Raw genomic sequence first — 23,780 nt, 5'->3', positions numbered from 1 at the left:
GCTTAATGTATCCTCTTATCCCCTCTCATTAATAATGTGCAAAGAGTGATTTAATGCAGTCCAGAGGTGAATAAGCAATAAGGGGATTGCGCATGAGAGAAAGTTTTCTGGTGACTAATGATCATCTTCAATCTGTGGGGTGCTTTTTTTCCGTCTACAGATGTGGCAGTTGGTGCTTTCCTGTCAGACTCTGCCGTGCTGCTGAGGTGAGTCCAACACACACACACACACACACACCACATACCATAATTGGAGACAACTGGACATAATGGTGAATTATGAGATGCAATTAAATAAATTTGCCATGTGCTGCTGACCTCATAAAGCTCTCAATTAAGCTCTGAACTTGGTCATTAAGCTCTGGAATATGACTCCAGAATGGGAGTTCTGTAGGACACTGGAATCGCACAACGTGTCAACATCTCTAAGAAATGATCTGAGCGGCGAACATCTCTGAATCTTGTGCCAAACAATATTTTACAGTCACAGGCTTGGCTCCTAAGTCAATTAAAGTTAGGTTTTGTTTTCTCAAAACTTGGGGTGTGGAAATGATAAAGCAGCACACACGAAATGATAAACATGACAAAATTACAAAATTGTGACTATGAATTCTTCTTGCTTTTCAGGACAAGGGCAGTTGTCATTGTTGAAGCATCCTTAAAACATCCTCCCACAGTAAATCGAACTAAACTGGACTGTGTGTTAAATGGACAGCCAGCTGTGTGTGTGCACCTGACACTTTGTTTTAGCTATAATGGCCGAACAGTTCCAGGTTACATAGGTAAACTATTAGCTAAATTCTGCATCATTATTTCTCAGCATACTTTATTGATGGTGTATGTGCCTCAATTGCTTTGCTCTTTTTTCTTCTTCTTTTAAATGGCTTACTGCTGATGGTTAAATGGAATTTAATTACCTACTAATCCATCAAATTGAAGCCAATTGGTTTCCATTATTATTTTTGGCACTGAATGACCTGTTCCAGATAGGAAAAAGCATCGCACAATAGCTGTACTGCGTAGCTCAATAGTAGACAGGATCAAGAATGGCTGATAAAAAATATTGGAATATGCAGAGGTGGCAAAAATTGACAGCACTGATAAAAGATACAAATTTGGAATCTTTTAAAGAAGTCTAGAAACCATTTCTAGTCTGTATTAAAAGTTATTTTTTATATGCAAAGACCACAGTGGGGTTTAAAGTGTAAGAAAACAACAGCATATATTAAGAAACATGTCGGAGATGATGAAATGAGATAATTTTCCCTGCCTGTGGAATGCCGACCCATCAGATGTCAGTGAAATAGACAACTATTTGACTTTTAGAAGACATCTGAAGGCAGCCCTGTTTAGGGAAGTTTTTAATGTTTGATGTTTTATCATGTTTTTAATATTCTGTTGGGAGCCGCCCAGAGTAGCTGGGTAAACCCAGTCAGATAGGTGGCACAGAAATATTAATAATAATAATAATAATAAAATTGTATGTAATTTGGGTTATAAACAGTGATGAGTTGGAAGTCACTAGTTTTGCTGAATTGAAATATAATTGTTGAGTAACAAATGTAATTTTCTACATTGAAAATAGAATAAAAATATTTTTATATTACACACACACACACACACACATACATATATAATATAATATACATATATGTGTGTGTGTATAAACAGGATCAAATTTACCTAATTAGTCTCTTATCCTGAGTAGCTGTTTAATTTTCAAAGTAAATGCTTGTATTATTTGGTGCTTTAGCAATTAGTATACCATGGAACAAAACAGATGCTTCTCAGAAGTTTTACTACATGGTATTAAGAGACACTGGATTTCTGGATTAACACTTTAGACTATGGGTAGCCAAACTGGTCCCTTTCAGGTGTTGCTGGACTCCAACTTTCATCCCCCTCCCCTGACAATTGGCCATGTTGTCTGCAGGTGATGTGAACTGGAGTTCCACAAATATCTAGAAGTCACCATATTGACCTGCGCCTCCTGTAGACTTTATCAGAATAAAACAGAATGGCTTTATTCTGATAATCAGCCAGTCACTGTTGCTGAGAGCACAGGGTATAATGCGTAGCTAAGGTTGCCAAGGCTCAGATTGGGTTCAAGCCCAATGAGAGAGGACCCAGCATTGTGATGCTTATTGTAGAGGCAGAAGATGGCATCTAGTAGGTTGAGAGAAGACCATAGCTATTCCTGATTATCACAGAGTGGAGTGACTAGCAGAAGCTCTCCAGGCAACAGCTAAGTGGCTAGACCAACAATATGGAGAAAAATTCACTAGAATAAGATGGTGGGAGCAGTATATGTGATACAAAAAATAAAATAAAAAATTGGGGGTTTCCCCATCAATTCATTCATCAGAACGCACAATTGTTGTTTTTAAGTGTGCAAATGATACTGCTGACGTACTGAAGGTATGAAAGAAAATTCTGCAATACTTTTTAGAACAATTTGAAAATGATACTTTTGAAAGCCTGCCTGGCATTCTAAAGCATTCGCCATCAATTTAATAAATATGAAAAGCCTCTGAAGTTACTTTCCAAACCCTTCCTCTTAATGTTGTCCTTTCACCCCTCTCTTTCACTTTTTTACAGTATTGCTTTATAATCTAAGCCTGGATGTTAGCAGGAGGCCAGATACCGCAGCAAGGTTTTATTTTTCCTATAATGGTACATCTGAAACGACTTCTGGAAGCCTCAGCATTTACAACAGCAACAACGTTACTTGCACAACTCACCAAGCATTCATGAGGGTAACATGTGTGTTTCTTTCTCTCTCCTAAATAGAATTGTTGAAGTGAATTAATTGCACCAGTATGTGAACAACGATGGGAGAAGGATTGCCAAAAACTGGCTTGTTCTATTTCTTTGACAAGCAAGACATGAGCAGAATAGCTCCTCTCTGAAATGGATAGCCTTATCCTTCATGAATTTGCCCAATTCCTTTTTAAAGCCATCCAAGCTGGTGGCTATCAAAAGATGTAAGGGTGGCCATCAACTTGGAAATCTTCAAGAGGGGATTCTAAACTTTTGAACCACCTGTCTTGCACAAATGCTTGTGCCATCCCTACTTCTGACGCAATGCCCTTCTGTTTTGAAATATTAATACTTAAAGTGTCTCCCCCTTCTGTGACCTTTGAACTTAAGTCAAGTCATTCAAGTTCAATAAATCCTCAGCATCTGTCGAGCATAATCCTTGCATATTCAGTATCTGAGAAAATAATAATTAATAGCTAATTGGCATAATGGAAAGTAATGAAGAGCAGATGTAGGGAAACCCTTGTGGAAAATTATATGAATTGGATAACATATGAATCGGTGGAAGCTTTCTTGTAGATAAGGATTAAAAGCAGGAGACATGTGGGAGGGCAATCAGTGCCTGCCTATCTCACCCATCCAGGGAATAATTTAATCATCTTCGCTATTGTAATGTTCAGTGTTTCAAGCAAAGTAGCTTGCTTGGGAACTGAACTTTGATCAAGAGCCTTACTACACAGTGTGGTCTGGCATTAAAATGTGTATATCTTACAAAGACATACAAGAGAAACAGAGTAGACTCAATCCCAATTTACTTATTCCAGTTCAGTGCTGGGATTTTAAGCAGAGGTCTTTTTCCTGGAAGACCCTGCCTGTGATACCGTGAGCTTGCAGCACCATCCTCAGAAGAAAGTTCCGTGGAACTTGCACCCTAATAAGCGAATTTTTTTGCAGCCTTAAGCAGAAAAGAGAAAAGGTTACATCAACTATGTGTGAGTGTAGTCCTACTCATCCTTTTCGTGACTGCCAATATGTGGCCCCACTTTGGAGGATTAGCCAAAGTGGAATGTGGTCGCCAGGCCTTTAAAGGATCCACACCTCTGGTCCAGCTTTGTAGCTGTTTCCTGGCCACTTCTATGAATGAATGGTATGTTCATTGTAGTCACAGACCAATGAAACTTCTCTAAATGCATCATTAGAATATTATGAAGAAATGCAACATTGGAAGCACCTTTGAATTTGCTTTGGCCGCACCTTGTTTACTATAATTTAAGCCAGGCATAGGCAAACTCTGCCCTCCAGATGTTTTGGGACTACAACTCCCATCATCCCTAGCTAACAGGACCAGTGATCAGGGATAATGGGAATTTTAGTCTCAAAACATCTGGAGGGCCAAGTCTGCCTATGCCTGATTTAAGAAATATACAGTGCTACCGCAGGTTACAGACGCTTCAGGTTACGTGTTTTCGGGTTGCGCACTGCGCCGAACCTGGCAGTACCGGAATGGGTTACTTCCGGGTTTCGGTGCTCACGCATGTGCAGATGTGGCGCTGCGGGTTGCAAACGTGCCTCCCGCATGGTTCATGCTTGCAATTCGAGGTTCCACTGTAACAAGCTTTAGATGGTAGCTCAAAATAAAATACAAGGTAACTTTTCTTTTTCAAGAAACGAATGAAAAACAAGTGAAGTTCCAACATGTAAGATTTTAAAGAGAGAGAAAGAGAAAGCAGCTTTTATTCGGCAGGTGGGATGATCTTGTGGCATTTATCCAGCAGTGGGCAGCATGGTGGTGATCCAAAGCCACCCTCTTCACACTGGTGTCACTCCAGATTCCCTGGACAGCACTGGGGCAGAGCAGGGGTGACAATGCAGTCAGGTCTGCATGGACCCACTGGCGTAGCCAGTCCACGCAGCCCTGTTATTCCCTCCCTGCAGACATGACCTCACTGCTGCCCTGCTCTGTCCAGGTACACTGAGCAATGGCAATGCTGGTAGGATGACTCCACCCCACCGTACTGGCTGCTACTGGATCATTGCATGTTGCATCGTGTGGCCTTTCACATACTTAGAAATTCTGCTATTTCCGTTCATGTAGCAATCTAAGGTAGGTGGGGTTTTCTTTACATGCACACGTGTGTGTTTTTATGTTGTTAACTCATTAGGTTTCCAATTTCCGTAGAAAAATGTGAGGGATATCTTGACTCCTATACATGTTGAAGCCACCTACCACCTCGGAGAGAACGTTCTAAAGAATCAAAGTTCAGATGAACTCCCACCACTCCAGCCAGTTCTTCAACAACGAACTGAGGATGATGTCATACGCAGCAAGGTATGTTTGTGTTTGCAAAAGTAGCATATTTGCACCTGAAACAGGGGTTGTTGTTGTTTTTTGCATACTTATTGCTATTTGTTTTTCCTCCAACATTTATATGCCCCTCTGTAATGTAAAGTTTTCTGGACAACTTAAAATAAGTAAAAACAGTTGAGTTGCAAAATAAGTTTTCAATTGCATTTGTGTGTATGTTGTTTCCCCCCTATGTTTATGTTTTGTATTTATGTATTTTTGGGGCCACTGTAGCAGTCCTTGAGAATTGGAGGTGTGGAGTATGAATTTATTAAATAAATGAATGGTCTAGATTTAAGCAGCTTGCACTGTGTGTTCATCTAATAAATGCTACTTTTAAGACGGCCGTCTTCGTTTGTTTTTTTAAAAAATGTTTTTATCGAAATATTTTGCAAAGGTACATTCAGTATCTGTTTTTAAATCGTAGCATCCTTCATACAAATCAATTACAGTCAGTTTGAGACACATTTTTAGCCTAGAGAGAATGGCTTCAGAAATATTACTTGTGAAGCCAGTCCTATGGATACAGACCCATGAGAGTAAACCAGGGGTTAGCAAACTATGGCCCCCAGGGGGCTGGTTCACTGTCCCTCAGACACTGTTGGGGGCTGGATGGGAAGGACAAGCTGGTGCCTTACCTGCAGCTGCCACCCCATGTGGGTGTTTCTGCCCTTTCGTCCTCCTGCTCCCCGGAGGTGAAGGCCACCGCATGGGCCACTTCGCCGCCAGCCTCATCGTCCTCCACCATCACGTCAGCCGCCAATGGGAGCGCGGCAGCTGTGCCCCCACTGAGCCCTAGCCCAGGCCGGCTGTCCTCCTCCAGGAACGCAGCTGCTGCCCCACTCATGGGGACACAGAGCGGGAGCAGCCACAGGAGCACCAGGGCGGCAGGGGGAGGAAGAGGCCAAGCGGCAGCAGCTCTGCCAATCAAACGCTGCGCCTGGTTTACCTCAGTGCAGCACGGGGATGTCTCTGCCAATCAAACGCCACACCTGGTTTACCTCAGCACAGCACAGCATTTGATTGGCAGAGACGTCCCCACCCCATCCTGAGGTAAACCAGGCATGGTGTTTGATTGGCAGAGATGTCCCCGCGCTGAGGTAAACCAGGCATGGCGTTTGAAAGGCAGAGCCGCCGCTGCTCAGCCTCTTCCTCCCATCGCCTTTGCTGGGAGTCTTGGCTTCACGGCGGGTTCTTAAATGGCCAGGCCAGATTTAGAAGCCTGCCGGGCCTGATCCGGCTCGGGGACCGTAGTTTGCTGACCCCTGGAATAAACTATTCCCCTTGCTCTGTACGAAACTTTGAATAGCAGTTAATTCATAAGTGTGCGTGCATGTGTGTGCATGTGTGTGTGCACAGCCTTCTGCTGCTGGCATAGTTTTCCGGATCCGGGCAAATATGTACATTCCCTGATCTAATTTTAAGTGCTCCAATGCAGTGTTTAAGAGCCTAATAAACCCCTTCAAATTAATAAATGTTTCCCTCAGCAAATACTGTTGTGATGAAAGGTCAAATGGATTTGTTTCCACACCTCATGAAGCATCTTAGTTAGCATCAAGCCAGTCTGGAAAAAATCAAATAAAAATTTTCCTGGACTACATCAGTCCACTGACAGTGTATTATTCAGTGGGAATCACAAGTGAGGAGATTGCTGTTGCATTTGGGTCCTGCTTATAGTGACCATGGTGAAAACAGAAGATGGGGTTAGAGGGGCCTTTTGCAGTCTCTTTTTATGGTTGGTAATACCATGTATATGTTGTGTAGGCTGATGTTGTGTTAGGAGCCTCCCAGAGGTATCTGTTGAGGGGTTGCCTAGAAAGAGCTGTTTCCTTTTGGGTCTCACGCTTTGTTGTTGTTGACAACAGTGGAAGGTACTAGACGTGTGTAAAGAATGAGAGAGAGGAGTGAGGACCAGCCAGTAAAATACTGTTTTAAATTAACAGTCTGAGTTTCAGAGTGAAAAGGGATTTACTTCTGAATATGTATGGATATGGTATTGTATTTGACCCTAAATAATTGCTGTTTTCCTCTTTTATAGTTCATGTTTGCAAGATTTTGCTCTCAAGAAAATTGCTCTGCTAACTTGCAAGTTTCTGGAAAACTTGCATTCCCCAGGTAAGTAACTAGTGGTTTCTATGCGGTAAAAAAAAAAGGCTGGATATGCTTTATTTATTTAATTATTACACTTATGTCGCACCTCACTTCCAAGGAGCTCAAAGTGGTATATATACTTCTCTTTGCATTGCACAATATGCCACATCATGAAGAACCCTTTTCAGCAATTTGTGTTGCAGTGTTCTGTACATTTGTACGGATGAGAACTTTTATGGACATTGATATATCTCCATAAAAATGGGCTCCTGCACTGCTTAGTGTGATATATATACACACACACTATGATTACTAGTGAAAAGTCTAGTTCAGCTTTCTCACATTCCCAGATATGCACCTGGTGATTTCGTTATATGTGCAAATATCATACTCCACACTGGCCATCTCCTTTTGTCCAGGCTCCCCTTTCCAGCTTTGGTGGCACACTGGCAATGAAGCAAAACACAGCATCACACACAATAGGAAAGGGAAGAACACCCCATTATTTAACTTGGAAGCATACTGTAACCCCAAGATCCAGCCACTGGAATGTTAACAGTTGTGTGTTTCTCCTTAATTTGAAACTTAGCTTCTTACGCAGAGCTTCTACCTTTTGCTGCCTGCCGAAGTGCCAGCTTGCCTCCCCAAGGTGTTCATTGACTAATGTGTTGGTCTCGAGCCAATATATTTGATAAATGTCTATTTCAAGGCAGCTCTTCTGCAAGTCTTAATTAAACTTTAATGTCAAATTGAAGTTTACTTTTTAAATCCTCTTAGGAATCTTTTTTTTTTTGCTTGTTAACGTGATTAGAGAACACCAGGAGGAATGCAAGCTAGACATGCTCACTCACGTGCAGGAGTCCTGTCTATATATTAACCTTGACTCGGAGTTTATAAGATGAGAGCTTGTGTGCAGCATAAGGTGGCCATAAAAACAGCATTAAGCACAGACACACCTAGCCATGTGCTTTTATTTTCTTTTTTAAAGTGAAAACGCAAAAAGGAAGCAAATAAGGCAGTCATTGCTAACAATATGAGACAGAGCAATTACAATCAGCACAAAAGCTACAATAGAGATGTTTTGTGTAAAAGCACTTGCTAGGTCATCTAGGCTTGCCAAGTGGTAAGGACAATCATGCCCCACACCCCCTTGATCAGACAGGGAATAGTAAAATGCCCACCACCAGGTCATAGGACAACAGAGTCCATAAAGATGTCTATTTTGCTACACATTTGTATGTGATAGAATGGTGCTTCCCCTTTCGTAGGAAGATGCAGATGACCAAGGTCCCTCAAGAAGACATTACCTTAGGAGAGATGGCCATTTTTATCCTGCCATCCTTCCTTCCAAGGAGCTAAAAATGGCATGTGTGGTTGTCCACCCATCCACTGAAGGAAACTTTATGCCCCAACAGCCCTGTGAGATAGGTCAGGGTGAGAGATGGTGCCAGGTCCAGCGGGCTTCATCAGATCTCTTTGGTCCTTCTTTGTGTAAAATTCTGGGGTAAATTTTTTGTCACCACTTGGCAAAATGACATAAGCCCTGCCCAGGTGTTAGCTGTTCACGTCCAAGGGACAACTGCCTGGCCAGGTGTCCTGATTGTGTGAAAGCCCCTACGTGTGGTAAGGAGCTGATCAGTTGGGCTTTCTTGACAGACAACACTGCAGTGACACACAGCTGTTGAAAAGAGGACATGGCATTGGAGAACGGGGCTAAACGTGTGGGCAACAGACAGCTAAGGTGTCCTGGAGGGAGAACCAGCAAAAGTGATCAAATCTCATTTTTGTACAGAGCAGGTGCTTTCTGAACCCATAGGCCTAAACATCCTGAAGTAGTCTTGTGTAGCAGATTTATTTTGGAAGAGTTGGTTTACTCTCCTAGGAGAAAATAGCAGTTCCTCCAGTGGAGTTATTTCCCAGCTGTGAGCTTATAATAGCAGAAAGGGACCTTGTGATCCTTCAGATGATGCTAGACTCCAACTCCCAGCATCCCCAGCCAGCATGGCCAAAGGTCAAGGGTGTCAGCTTCGCCTTTGAGCCAGTGCCACCAACTGGGCTCAACCACGTCAGCCCCGACTGGGCCAGGCGAGCTGGGGTAGCACTTCCAGAGACCTTCTTCTGCAGGAACAGGTCTAAGTGCTGTGGACTCACAACTCAGAGCTGTGAGCACCAAACTCACTTCCAGAAGACAGCCGTGCACAGCAGAGTATAGCAGAGCACAAATCACTTGGACGCCAGCGCTGAAGAATATCTTCTTTTATTCACTGTACTATACAAACTATATACAAATGGAGACGCTGGACTGCACTGAGTGTTACAGCTGCTTTCTGCAGCGACCTTATCTACACAGAGATAACACTCAGTCTCCCCCTTTGAAGTGAGGCTGGAGCGGAATAAGTACTGGAGCACAATCTGCCCCCTCCTCTCTAGAAAATCAGCAGATTCTTGCAATGGGAGGGGTGAAATCTCCTCAAAGGGTTGATGGGAGTTGGGATCCCAGCGACATCTGGGGAGGGACACAGGCTTCCCGTGTATGGCTTGGCACTTTGGAGGAAAGCCTGAGCTTGTACAAGCCTCTTGTTCTTGAGTAACATTTGAAATTAAGTCAAAATCAGTCTTTTCATTTCCAACAGGCCTCATGAAAAGAAGCCCTACCTTGTAGTGGGAAGTACGAGGGTACTGATGTTGAATGTTACCTTGTACAATGCTGGCGATGATGCCTATACAACTGCCCTCCATATCCAGCTCCCCAAAGGGCTTTATTTCACCAAAATTCTACAGCAGGTAAGAAAGGAGGGGATCAGTTTTCATCAGAAAAATAATAAACACACCCAGCACCAGTCTCTATCCAGACTTGAGCGACCAATGGCTTCTTTCTACAAAAATGTAATGATATCCCATTGCAGCTCTCCATTACCTTGTTACGTTGGTCTCTCAGAACATGGTTGTTGTTTTTTAATATGTACTTTTGCAAAACATCCATATTCCTTTGTCAGCTGCTTCTTGTACATTGTTACCACAGGAGGAAGCCCAAATACATTGTGAAGTGTCAGAAACAGAAAGTCATGCGGTGAGACTTGACTGCAGTGTGGGGCATTTATATGTAGATCACCTGTCAAAGGTAATATTAAATATCAACTTTTTTAATTTTAGTTTTTTTACTTTCTTTGGCATCATTTACATTGGGGTGGGGAACTTATGACCCTCCAGATGAAGTTGAACTAAAACTCCCATTATATCCCTGACTGGCCATGCTGACTGGAGCTAACTTACACCAAAGAACACACCTTATGTCCCATGGCAATTGAATAGACTCATGCATGTGTTTTTCTTAACTGCCCTTTTGATGATTAACAAATAGCCTTGCAGTTAGGATCTGTGTCAGCACACATTTGAAAATAGAATCATAGACATGGAAGGGACCACTGGGATCACCCAACCCCCTGCGATGCAGGAATATTTTGCCCAACATGAGGCTTGAACCCACAACCCTGAGATTAAGAGTCTCATGCTCTACTATCTATCCCAGAGCTCACACCTCTCTGGAAACAGAGTTCTTTGGAGAACTAAAAACTGTAGACAAGCTGGCAATGTCAAAATGAAGCATTTATGGGTGACAAGCATGGCAGTCAATAGGATTCTGGCAGCATATGTAGTACTTTGGGGATTGTTTGCCAGGGAGATTCTTAAACTATTTTGGCCTGAGGGCTTCACTCACCCTTGCACAAACCTCTCCCACGGCTAAGTGCCAGTGGTGGCTGTGATCAGAAGTGGGTGTGGCCACTCCACAACACACTCTTGAAGACACACCACATGTTACACACTCAGCTCACACACATTACATGGGCATGCACACACAGAGGTGTGTGGACAGGCACAAAGCCTCCCCTAGCATCTCGACTGTATTGTGCACATCAGCAGAACAGAAGTGGAGTTTTCCTCCTCCTCACGTTCCTAGCCTGGGTAGGTAAAGGTAAAGGTAAAGGGACCCCTGACCATTAGGTCCAGTCGTGGCCGACTCTGGGGTTGTGGCGCTCATCTCGCTTTATTGGCCGAGGGAGCTGGCATACAGATTCCGGGTCATGTGGCCAGCATGACTAAGCCACTTCTGGTGAACCAGAGCAGCGCACGGAAACGCCGTTTACCTTCCCGCCGGAGCGGTACCTATTTATCTACTTGCACTTTGAAGTGCTTTCGAACTGCTAGGTTGGCAGGAGCAGGGACCAAACAACAGGAGCTCACCCCGTCGTGGGGATTCGAACCGCTGACCTTCTGATCGGCAAGTCCTAGGCTCAGTGGTTTAACCCACAGTGCCACCCGTGTCCCAGGCTGGGTAGAGAAGTTTAAAACAGTAGCCACAATGTTGTCCCCTCACCCAGCCCAATTTGCCATCAGCAGCAGTGCTGAACAAAGTACCTCCCGCTTCTCAGTACTGTCACTCAGAGTCGATTGGAGTGCTCTGATGTTTCCAGAGAGCTTGGCCATCACCAGCACTTGGGAAACAGCTGAACAAATCATTTCTCTAAGTGCCCTCATCTTTTTTCAGTAGCAGCAGGAAGAGGAGAGGCATTCAGCACTGCTGCCAGTGGTGAAATGGGTGCTGGTGGTGGGGCAGTTTAAACAAAAGCAAGAAAACCCTCTGCAGGCCAGTTCTGGCCTAAAATGTGGTGGCTTACCACTCCTGGTTTACCATGTGCTGTGGACTTGATCAAATAGGTATTTGGAATGGATGAGCCACGAAAAATGCAGCTTGCCTGGACAGCAAGTCAGACTGAAGATAACAATTATTCTAAGCACACTTACTAGGAAACGAATTCAGTAGTACCCATTTCCCAGCGGGTGCATTGAAGACTGGGCTGATGATTAAATGAGTTACAAAGGCAGCATGCAGTTCAAACGCCAATAATATAATTTCTACTGATATTACTAATATAGTATGCTTGCTGATAGAATACAGATGCTTTCGTTTAAACCCTAAAGCATTTCATTTACTCCACAGATGGATTTCAGTTTTGGGTTGGATGCAAGCTCACTTAGCAGGGCGGGAGATGACCTCAGCATCAGCATTAATGCAACCTGGTAAGTGCTGTTTGCTACAGATTGCCGTTTTAGACTAATATTGTCTCTGCATTTGAATGACAGAACTGGGAATTATACAAGGAGTTGCTGAAGCATGGAAAGCATATATTACATAATGTGCAAAAGTCGTAACAGAAACCAAATAAAACCTGTTTTTAGTAGTTTGGTTGCAAAAATAAGACTTTAGGTAAATTGCAGTGGAAATGTGCTTAACTCTTTCACTCAGACCAATAGGACTTCTTGAGTTGGCTCATGCTCTCTCTTAGTGATACCAAGTGTGTAGTTCAGAAAACTTTATCTAACCAAACCTGATCTTGTGTGTTGTGCATGTGTTGTGATACACTGTAATCTTTGTTTCCTCCCATAGTGAAAACGAACTGGGCACTGACATATTGTTGGATAACAGCCTAATTTTAACATTGCCTCAGAAGCACGAGGTTGAGCTGAGTGTTCATGGGTAAGCTAATGAATGTTCAAGTGTGTATCTAGAGCTGATAAGGGTTTTGAGGAAGACAGCATGAACCCTTTCTAGAGTCCAGCAGGTTTTTGGATAAGGTGGTTTAAACCACCTTCATATTTCTGGGAGCAAAATATGAATCCCTGTGGCCCCCATGTGTGAGGGCTGAATAACAAAATGATTGGCTGGGTGCCTGGATTCAAAATGTGGGGCTCAGCAGACTCTTCAGCAGGAGAGAGTCCCAATGGGCAGAATTTAAACTCACTTAGTCAAGCAGCACAGTGAAGCCTAAGGAGTGTAGGCTGTTAAACCTTTTGCATAACCCATTTAGTCTACTTGCAAAGCGCTCCTCTATTTCTACCCCTCTTGCAATGAGCAAACCACACAGTGTTAAGTAAGTTTAAAAATGCTTTACTTATAGATTCAAAGGTCTTGTTCATGAATTTATTTAAGCAGAAGCAAGGAGAACATGGGCAGAATACTCTCCGGTAGAAAATGCAGAAATATGGTTTCAAACATGTATTTTAAGCTTATTACAAAGCTTTGCCATATCTGCCTTGGTCAGTTACATGGCACGGAGAGAGAAGGAACAAGAAGAGGCTTCGCTTCCTCTCTCATCAGAGAACAGGGAGCATGACTTAACTGAGTCTATGAACCCCTTCATGTACTGAGTCTTAACCCCTTCATGTGCTAACTAGTTCTTATGCATAGTTCTGTTTGACTTCCATCTCCCACATCATTTCCATGCCTTTAGGATTTCACTGTCAGTGTTTCTGCAATCTTGTTATCTTTTCGTGGCTTAGAAACTCTCAGAAGAGCTTAGAATATTGAGCTATTTGGGAGATGGGGTACTCTTAACAAACAAGGGCAGATATGGGTGATGGAATGCAGTTGAAACAGGAAGCCTCTGTAAGTAGAGGGACCAGAGGGTTTCTGAAAGGGAAGAAAGACTGGATGGTAGAACATCCAGAAGGCCTCCAGTTCAGTCACCGGCATCTCCAGGTAGGGCAGGAAAAGAATTCTCTTTGAAATCCTAGAGAGGCACCACCATCCAGTGTAGAGAATGGCTGCTTACCCCCTTTCCCGGGTGGGGCGGAGGTTGCGGCCCCTTGCATTCTGTGGCCATCCATGCTAGCCAGGGCACATGTGTCCAGCTGGCAATTTGGGGGATTTCCCCAGCTGATTGGGCTGCAGAGTGGGCTTGCCTGCCAAAAAACTACCGTATTTTTCCCTCTATTACACGCAGATTTTTTCTCCTAAAAAGTAAGGGGAAATGTCTGTGCGTGTTATTGAGCGAATGTGTGGTCCCTGGAGCTGACAAGCGCGAGTGAAGGCAAAAATCAGGCAAATATCAAATCGTCCGGAGAAGGGAAGCCTTGAAAGGAGGAAGCTCTGCCTCAGGGTCTTACTGCCCACCTGCTTCTGTTTCCTTACTGTGTTTGCTCAAACGGAACAAAGAGCAGAGAAAACCCCTCCCCTCCAAGCAAGCAGAGTGGAAAGCAGAGCGTATTGCCTTCTAATTCCTCTCAGTGCGTCTGGGACTCGCAGGCAACATGCAGGTTGGGGGGGGGGAGAGAGAGCTGGCTGGCTTGTGTGTGGGGGGGACTTTTGCCTTCCTTTCCTCCCTCCGGTAAAACCCCTCTCCTGCATTCTTAGCCAGCTGCCTCTCTGCACACCCCTTTCGCCGCTCCTTATCCTTTCTATGTTTTTCCTTCCCTCCCTACTTAAAACGTGGTTCCAATCACGGATCCACATGGATCCTCAGGATCTTTGCATTGAGTCACCCCAAATTCACCATCAGATCACATAGCAATGATCTGATGCAAAAACAGGGCTGCAACGGTGCAAAAACATGGTTACAAAGCACGGATCCACATGGATCCTCAGGATCTTTGCATTGGGTCACCCCAAATTCACCATCAGATCACATAGCAATGATCTGATGCAAAAACAGGGCTGCAATGGTGCAAAAACGTGGTTACAAAGCATGGATCCACATGGATCCTCAGGATCTTTGCATTGGGTCACCCCAAATTCACCATCAGATCACATAGCATGTCCATGGCTACAGCCTGCACCAAAAAAATCACACACCCACTGTTGCCTGGGGCTGCAATGGTACAAAAACGTGGTTACAAAGCATGGATCCACATGGATCCTCAGGATCTTTGCATTGGGTCACCCCAAATTCACCATCAGATCACATAGCATGTCCATGGCTACAGCTTGCACCAAAAAAAATCACGCACCCACTGTTGCCTGGGGCTGCAATGGTACAAAAACGTGGTTACAAAGCATGGATCCACATGGATCCTCAGGATCTTTGCATTGGGTCACCCCAAATTCACCATCAGATCACATAGCAATGATCTGATGCAAAAACAGGGCTGCAATGGTGCAAAAACATGGTTACAAAGCATGGATCCACATGGATCCTCAGGATCTTTGCATTGGGTCACCCCAAATTCACCATCAGATCACATAGCATGTCCATGGCTACAGCCTGCACCAAAAAAATCACGCACCCACTGTTGCCTGGGGCTGCAATGGTACAAAAACGTGGTTACAAAGCATGGATCCACATGGATCCTCAGGATCTTTGCATTGGGTCACCCCAAATTCACCATCAGATCACATAGCATGTCCATGGCTACAGCTTGCACCAAAAAAAATCACGCACCCACTGTTGCCTGGGGCTGCAATGGTACAAAAACGTGGTTACAAAGCATGGATCCACATGGATCCTCAGGATCTTTGCATTGGGTCACCCCAAATTCACCATCAGATCACATAGCAATGATCTGATGCAAAAACAGGGCTGCAATGGTGCAAAAACATGGTTACAAAGCATGGATCCACATGGATCCTCAGGATCTTTGCATTGGGTCACCCCAAATTCACCATCAGATCACATAGCATGTCCATGGCTACAGCCTGCACCAAAAAAATCACGCACCCACTGTTGCCTGGGGCTGCAATGGTACAAAAACGTGGTTACAAAGCATGGATCCACATGGATCCTCAGGATCTTTGCATTGGGCTACCCCAAACTCACCGTCAAATCACATGTCTGTGGCCGCAGCATGAAGCACAAAAATGATACATCCACTGTTTCATTCAGAATTTTTTTTTCTTGTTTTCCTCCTCTAAAAACTATGTGCGTGTTATGGTCAGGTGCGTGTTATCGAGCGAAAAATACGGTAAGTTTAAACAGGTCAGTCGGAGCCTCCCTCAATTGGTCAGTGCATCACTGGCTGAGCGGGATTGCCTGCTTGCCTGCCCAGTCAGTGAGCAGTGCATAAAAACCAGCTGTGCCCAACTCCCTCGGCACAGTTGGCAGAAGAGCCTGCCATCCTAGAGTTGGAGATCCTGTTATACTTGCCTCTTGCAGGCAGCTAAAGGTAAAGGGACCCCCAACCATTAGGTCCAGTTGTGACCGACTCTGGGGTTGCAGCGCTCATCTCACTTTATTGGCCAAGGGAGCCGGCGTACAGCTTCTGGGTCATGTGGCCAGCATGACTAAGCCGCTTCTGGCGAACCAGAGCAGCGCACAGAAACGCCGTTTACCTTCCCGCCGGAGTGGCACCTATTTATCTACTTGCACTACCTATTTATCTACTTGCACTTTGACGTGCTTTTGAACTGCTAGGTTGGCAGGAGCAGGGACTGAGGAATGGGAGCTCACCCTGTTGCAGGGATTCGAACTGCCAACCTTCTGATCGGCAAGTCCTAGGCTCTGTGGTTTAACCCACAGTGCCACCCACGTCCCTATTGCAGGCAGCTACTATAACTAGAATTAGACTGCCTGTGAGCTGACTTCATTCTGATGACCTGGGATTCCAGATGTGTAGCAAGCGGTACTTAAGGAAGCTAATTGACAATGGATGCACTGGTAATGATTTCATCAAGATTTATTTTCTATCATTTCTTTGGGAAACACTTTTTGTAGATCTGTATCTCCATCATCATTTGTTTATGGACCCAGTGAGGAAAATTCACCAGTTACCTGCATAAAGGAGACGATAAACTTCACTTTCCATGTAAGAGATATTTCTTACAGACACATTTTCTGTTCTTGGCACTTTTGAAAAGTGAATTAAATGAAATTTATCACTTCACTGGGGGGGGGGGGCTTTTCCTTGTAGGTTAAGCTGATTTCAATAAAGCTAGACACTCTCTGAGCCAATAAGGCTATACCTGCAGTGCCTCTTTCAATTATATCTCTTTGGACTATTCTTGGAACACAATTCCTTCACTAGTTCCCCAGATGAAAAATTAACTGTTCTGTCAAAGTTGCTTTCTAAGGTTAAGTAATAAAAACATGCAGTTTTGCCATTATTCCAGTTACAAATATGATGGTTGAAAAGGCCACATTTGCACTGAGCAAAACACAGAATAATTCTGCAGGGGGGAGCTTCAAAGGGGTGTGTGGACTCCTATATAGCCCCAGAATAATTTAATTCTGAGATAGCGAGAAAAATAGAATATATATTGTGACAAGACGAGTTGTAGCCCCTGCACCATGAGAGGGAAAGAAGGCAAGCAAACCAGCCAAACCTCTTCCTGCTCACTACTGCCACTAAGTGGATCTCTGCTCACCCCCCCTCCCACCTCGCCCTCTGGATTCCTTCCCTAAACAGCTCCTTAACCCTTTGGATTTTTAACAGGCCCAACCTTAACTTCCTACACTGAGTAGAGTGATATGACGCATTAAGCGTGAGGTGCATTAATAATTATTGAATTTTGTGCCACCCTTCTTCCCAAAGGTCACTTCTGAAAAGGTTGCTTCCTGCTTTACAGGGGCAAACATTGTCCACAAGGCCTCAATGGAGACATTAAAGAATGTAATGTAGCTGTGTTGTGACAGTAGTGTGTCCATTGCACCTCCTAATTTTTCTCCTTCCAAAAAGAAGTCCAGAGCAGTAGGTACAGAATGCTGACGGGCTATTGTAGGAGGGAGGAAAACTGGGAGTGGCGGGGAGGAGAGACACACAGAGTAGCTGGAATCTTGAACAGCACTTTCAAACAGCAACATTTTGTCGCAGGCCGCTACTCCTACTTGTATAATCTCTGATCATCATTTCTACTTCAAATTTACCTCATTTCTGGAAGTCTTATGATGGATCACCTCCTTTAAAAATGATTTGAAACATAAGATATATAAGCCTTTTAATATAAAACCTGGATACGTGAACATATCTTTCAAACGTTTGTGTTTCAGAGAGCAAAAATAGCAGGTATTATGTAAGTTAAGAGTCTGGTTTGATTTCCAGTTTCAGATGAGATTCTGCCATAATTGTGTTCTTTACTCCTTAGGTCAGCAATCCGGGACTAAGTATGGCTCCTGGTGTAAACCTGGTGATACAGATACCCAATTCTTTTGTTCCCAGAGAAATCAAGTTGTTTAATATTCTGGATGTCCAGGTATGCCTGGTTTACTCTATGTATGGCAAGTAGGAAGGTTGTATCAAAGCAGTAAAATACTGAGAGGTTTGCAGCTGTGTAACCAGTAGAGACTGGGCTGCTGTGTCACACAAGGCACCTTTCATGTCAGATGTACAGGTACAAAGATCTGCATGCGTCAGACATCCTGAGTCATCCAGTGGTGTCCATCCACTTTGTGTCCTTTCCATAGCCATAAAACACAGCTTGGTAAATAGTTGTTTTAAATTCCACCAGTAAGGACTGAAAATTCTCCTCCAGCTGCCTCATCCCTATTATCTGCGGTGGCACAGAGCCCACATATCAGCTAGTTTGGCCCTACATTTATTTACAAGCCCACCTCCCTTCAGCATAGTTTGAGGGAAAGATGGGGACGCAGGTGGCGCTGTGGGTTAAACCACAGAACCTAGGACTTTGCCGATCAGAAGGTTGGCGGTTCGAATCCCCGCGACGGGGTGAACTCCCATTGCTCCGGTCTCTGCTCCTGCCAACCCAGCAGTTCGAAAGCACGTCAAAGTGCAAGTAGATAAATAGGTACGGCTCCGGTGGGAAGGTAAACGGCGTTTCTGTGCCCTGCTCTGGTTCGCCAGAAGCGGCTTAGTCATGCTGGCCACGTGACCTGGAAGCTGTACGCCGGCTCCCTCGGCCAATAAAGCGAGATGAGCGCCACAACCCCAGAGTCAGTCACGACTGGACCTAATGGTCAGAGGTACCTTTACCTTTACCAAAAGGTTACATGCTGGACCCATTCTCTCTCTCTCTCTCCCCAAAGCTATCTGTATTAAAACTTATGCTTTAGTTGAGATTCCTGTATTGCACAGGGTTGGACTGGATGACCCTCTGGGTCCCTTCCAACCCTACAATTCCATGATTCTATTATTTAAAGGACTATTAAAAACAATGTGGTTTACTCCAATGACTTCAGTAGGGTTTATGAGCAGACAGGGTTAGGATTGCAGCTTAAATGTGTTTATAGAGTAAAGGTGTGCACAAGGGGCAGTAATTCAACTCAGAGAAGGCCTATTGGAATAAATGAATATGTTAGCCATGTCCATTAATGTCAGTGAGTCTACTCTTGAGTAGGACTAGTGTGGAATACCACCCAAGGTTTAGAAACTACAATCTAATTTTGCTTTTGTTCCTTTTTTAGACGACTGATGGAAACTGTACATACAAGAAGTATATAAGAGACTGCACTCTGCCGGAGACAAATGGAAATATATTGCAAGATCTCATTACATTCTTTACGAAGCTTGATAAGAGGGGGCTGGTAATTTCTTGATTTTATTCAATCAATTTTGTTAGAGAGATGGGTTTGAATCCAGAATGTCCATGAGCAGAATCCATTCATGTGATGCTACCAATGGAAGAGGAAGACATTGTCTCTTGCATCCCTGTAGCCCCTTTAAAGCTGTTGTAGAAGATTTGAGGAAGGGGCTGCAGAGGGGAGGGGGAATTGGTAAAAATAACGTATTTTTCGCTCTATAAGATGCACCAGACCACAAGACACACCTAGTTTTTGGAGGAGGAAAACAAGAAAAATAATTTCTGAATCTCAGAAGCCAGAACAGCAAGAGGGATCGCTACGCAGTGAAAGCAGCAATCCCTCTTGCTGTTCTGGCTTCTGGGATAGCTGTGCAGCCTGCATTCGCTCCATAAGATGCACACACATTTCCCCTTACTTTTTAGGAGGGAAAAAGTGAGTCTTCTAGAGCAAAAAATACGGTAATTTCCCACCTTGTTCCTCCTTTCCTGGATCTCAGTCCCTTCTATTTGCAGGAGGGGACACTCTGGATCCAACCCATTATGACTTCCTATTCCACACAATAAGAAAAGATGGTGCTTATACTTCAGTAGCTGCAGATGGGGAATCTGAGCCGTGAAAAGAATTAACAAAATGAGAAGAGCCTCCTTTTGACGCATTTTAAAATCAATTAAGGATTGAAATCAAGATTTCTCAAAACATCGCAAGTTGGTCATACATGTAATTAATGCCTTCAGAGTGGTGAGAGCCAGATAGAGTTTACTCAGACCCTGTAAATGGTATGCTGGAACTGTAGAATATTGAACTTCCTAATCTTTTGTGATGCGGGCAGTGCTGTGGTCTAAACCTCAGAGCCTAGGGTTTGCTGATCAGAAGGTCGGCAGTTCGAATCCCCGTGACAGGGTGAGCTCCCGTTGTTCGGTCCTAGCTCCTGCCCACCTAGCATTCAAAAGCACGTCAAAATGCAAGTAGATAAATAGGTACCGCTCCAGCGGGAAGGTAAATGGCGTTTCCGTGCGCTGCTCTGGTTCGCCAGAAGTGGCTTAGTCATACTGGCCACATGACCTGGAAGCTGTCTGCAGACAAACACTGGCTCCCTCGGCCTATAGAGCGAGATGAGCGCCGCAACCCCAGAGTCGTCTGCAACTGGACCTAATGGTCAGGGGTACCTTTACCTTTAACCTTTTGTGACACCTTTTTTCTTTTTTTTTTAAAGGAAGATGTAATCAACACATAAACAAGTTTTAAAAATCCTTGGTTGCTGATTTCTGCATGTTTTGCTTTTTGCATTTAAGTGGTTTTTAAAGCTGCAGGCCTGCCAGCCACTTTGGCTATATAAATATACTGAAAAACTCAGTCATATTTGGGGCTTTAGTAACTGCCATGTAGGGACATGCCGTAATATCTAAAATCATGTTGCTGTCCATATGTTCCCTGTTTATCCTCTAAAAGTAACATCCCTCCAGATATCTGCAGTAGCTGGCAATGGCAGGAAGGCAGGTCTGTGTCTCTCTTGACAATAGTCCTTAAAATGCTGTAGCAAGGGACTCTGGGTAGTCCTGGCTCATCTGCTGCCTGTCTGGAAAGCCCCCTGTGTGGCTATTCTGTTTCCAATCCCTGCATCCACATCTTAACAGTACCCATGCTTTTAGCTTCCTCAGTGAATGTGATGGGTCTGGTTCCCACCTCTGGTGCAAAGCGAAGGAAGCACTCAAACTCCATGTAGCCAAGTTTCCCTACGTGGCCAAACAGTAAATGTAATGTATCTACCATAAATGGCTTGGCATTTGCAATATTCATTAAACTGGTGTTTCAAAATTAAGCCAACACTGGGGCATCCATGTCTGAGGCACTTTTGGCATAACCCCTGGTGCTTCAGAAATGTTTTGTGAGAAAGATCAGAAAGTTGGTGTCTAAATCAGCCCAACTATGGTTAAGAAATCACACTGCCTCTTCTTCCATGCGTAAGTTCCCCACTTCTCCCCTTTAAGGAGGTGTAATCAGAATATCAGAATATGTAAACCAACTTTTATAACTTTGGTTGCAAACTTTGCTTCAAAGCTAACCATGGTTAGCTCCAGGGGAGGGGAAGAGGAATGTGTGTTGTATTCAGTCTCCAAACCACGATTTTAGGAGATGGAGAACCTTATGTGTGGATGAGGCCTTCATCAGAAGTTTACCAAAACACTGAAATCCCTGGGAAGGAGGGAAGCTTAGTGGTAGATCATCTGCTGTGCAAGCAGAAGGTCTCATGTTCAACCCCATCACCATCAGATATGACCAGGAGAAAATCCAGCTTTGTGGGGATAGATAAAAATGACAAAACCACATTTGTGGATGCATCTAAAAAAGCTATATTCTAGCAAGCTAGCAAGAGAAATAGTGCGGAAAGATTTAGAACAATGAACAACATTACTGGTAGCCTTTTATGAGAAACAGCATAAGCAGGCAAGTCGTTGCTGAAACTTTTCCAAGCAAGCTCCAGAGTAACAGAAGCAGAAAGAATTATAGCCTCCAAATGTCTCTGAAACTGTGACAATCGCTCAGAGAAACTTGTTAATCCCTGCATAAGGCTGGTCAGTTTAAATTTTTTTAAAAAAATTAATAGCTGTGTATAAGTTGCATCTCATACAATTTTTCTCTTTCTTCTGAAGTACTGTATGAAAGATGACTCACTCTGTTTGCAAATATTTTGCAATTTTGGAAACATGGAAAACGGGAAAGAAGCAACTGTTCACGTTCAGCTGGAAGCAACTCCTTCAGTGTTGAATATGGTAAATATTTTCATCTTTGAATAATCATAATTAAATGCATGTACCCAAGGGTCAGAAGCCTCACAAAGAGCAAAATCCATTAATGGTTTTTAAGACTCACTAATTTCAGTGGCAGGGACTAAAGCATGTGCATAATTTCTTCCTCCCTCCCGCTCAAATCCATGGGACTTGAAAAGGGCTTAACATTGCCTGCATGGCCTAAGTGGGTTCCTGAGCCTATATTTATAAATTCAATTTAATATTTCATAGTGTCTTTTGCGTGTTCCCTCCAAGTGGTATAAACCTATCTTTTAAAAAAACAGGATGCAGCTTCTGCACTTACATTTGAAGTAAAAGCGAGTGTTTCAGCAGATCAGAATCCTAAAGTCATTGAACTGCACAAGGACAAGCAAACTACATATGTAAGTATTTTTAAACAGCATTTGATTGGGGAAGCAGTATTCAGACCAGTCGCACATGAGCTTCATTCAGGTGGTCCATGATGTGTCTGTAAAAATACAATCAACACACAGCCATTGCTACAACAGGGACAAAAATGGTTAAGCGACCCGCCAAACCCTTAGCTGTTTTCAGCTGGAAAAAAGTTCATCTGGTTGTGCTGATGGAAGTGCACCATGGTGTTTCTTCTTTCTGTGCTCCTCCTAGCTGCTGTTCCTCCTCTGGTCACTGCTGTGGATACACAACCTGACTGTCTAATTTATACACCCTGAAGGATACAAGCCATATAAGTTCGTGTGTAGGAGAAACCTGGTACAGTCTCTATAGAATCCTTGATGGTTAACTGCTGGATGTTCCTTATTTGTGCAGGTCATTCTGGAGGGACTTCATAACCAAATACCAAAACCTAGTGTAACAATGTTGCTCATTGGACTGGGTTCCCTAGTTGGAATTGCTTTGCTTTTGATTCTTGCATATATTTTATGGAAGGTAAGTACTGCAGATTTAATTCATACATCTATTTGCTTTTGGGACTGTTTTTCCCCCCTAGATCTCATCACAATGGAAGAGTCACCCCTTGCTTCCCCACTGCCCACAAATTTATTCTAAAGTGCAGCGTTTATATTCCTTTTTTAAAAGTTCTTTTTTTCATCGGAGGGAGGCTTTGGTCATTACATGGGTTAAGGAATGAGAAGTTTTTCTTCCCTGGAAAAGCTCCCACTTTTATTTCTAAAACAGTCATGGTAAGTTATCACATCTGCAGAGCCAGACTTTTGGGGTAAAGTTAGGCAACAAAGCCTTAAATTCATTTCTATCTTACCAAATAATGGCCTTTGATGAATGACAGACATTCTGCAGTTTACAGTGCCATTTGTGTTGGCACTGTTGTGATTATTTATTGGCAACCGCTGAAGAGAATGCTTTCTGGAAACTCATAGTGCTACTTCCTGAACAGTCACCCTAAATTTTTCCTTTTTGTTTAAATCATGTGGCCCCTCCAGCTGTGGTTGGACTCTATGTCCCATTAGCCACAGTCAGTGGGAGTTGCAGTCCAGGAACATCTGGGGAGGGCACGCATTAGTTACAGTGTTAGAAACTGAGATATGAAAGCTAGGAGCTAAATGGCACCTTA

The 23,780-nt window shown here is 43.7% G+C and overlaps 2 protein-coding genes across 2 annotated transcripts in view; one reads left to right on the top strand and one right to left on the bottom strand.

Moving 5' to 3' along the window:
• The window catches only part of CERKL (ceramide kinase like), a 287,050-nt gene that overhangs the window by 220,133 nt on the left and 43,137 nt on the right, over positions 1–23,780 (bottom strand). The gene's annotated exons all lie outside the window — the stretch shown is intronic.
• Positions 1–23,780, top strand: part of ITGA4 (integrin subunit alpha 4) — a 51,277-nt gene that overhangs the window by 26,565 nt on the left and 932 nt on the right. Inside the window, exons 13-27 of the mRNA XM_053409576.1 lie at positions 161–206; positions 627–781; positions 2,598–2,755; positions 4,939–5,088; positions 7,142–7,218; positions 9,828–9,978; positions 10,217–10,315; positions 12,194–12,273; positions 12,641–12,730; positions 16,680–16,770; positions 18,047–18,154; positions 19,323–19,442; positions 22,091–22,210; positions 22,513–22,611; positions 23,018–23,137. Of these exons, the coding sequence (XP_053265551.1) occupies positions 161–206; positions 627–781; positions 2,598–2,755; positions 4,939–5,088; positions 7,142–7,218; positions 9,828–9,978; positions 10,217–10,315; positions 12,194–12,273; positions 12,641–12,730; positions 16,680–16,770; positions 18,047–18,154; positions 19,323–19,442; positions 22,091–22,210; positions 22,513–22,611; positions 23,018–23,137 (1,664 nt within the window). The remainder of the gene's footprint in view (positions 1–160; positions 207–626; positions 782–2,597; positions 2,756–4,938; positions 5,089–7,141; positions 7,219–9,827; positions 9,979–10,216; positions 10,316–12,193; positions 12,274–12,640; positions 12,731–16,679; positions 16,771–18,046; positions 18,155–19,322; positions 19,443–22,090; positions 22,211–22,512; positions 22,612–23,017; positions 23,138–23,780) is intronic.

The sequence above is a fragment of the Podarcis raffonei genome, chromosome 1, assembly GCF_027172205.1.
Source record: "Podarcis raffonei isolate rPodRaf1 chromosome 1, rPodRaf1.pri, whole genome shotgun sequence".
NCBI classification, from domain to species: domain Eukaryota; kingdom Metazoa; phylum Chordata; class Lepidosauria; order Squamata; family Lacertidae; genus Podarcis; species Podarcis raffonei.
This window is presented reverse-complemented; position numbering and strand designations above follow the sequence as displayed.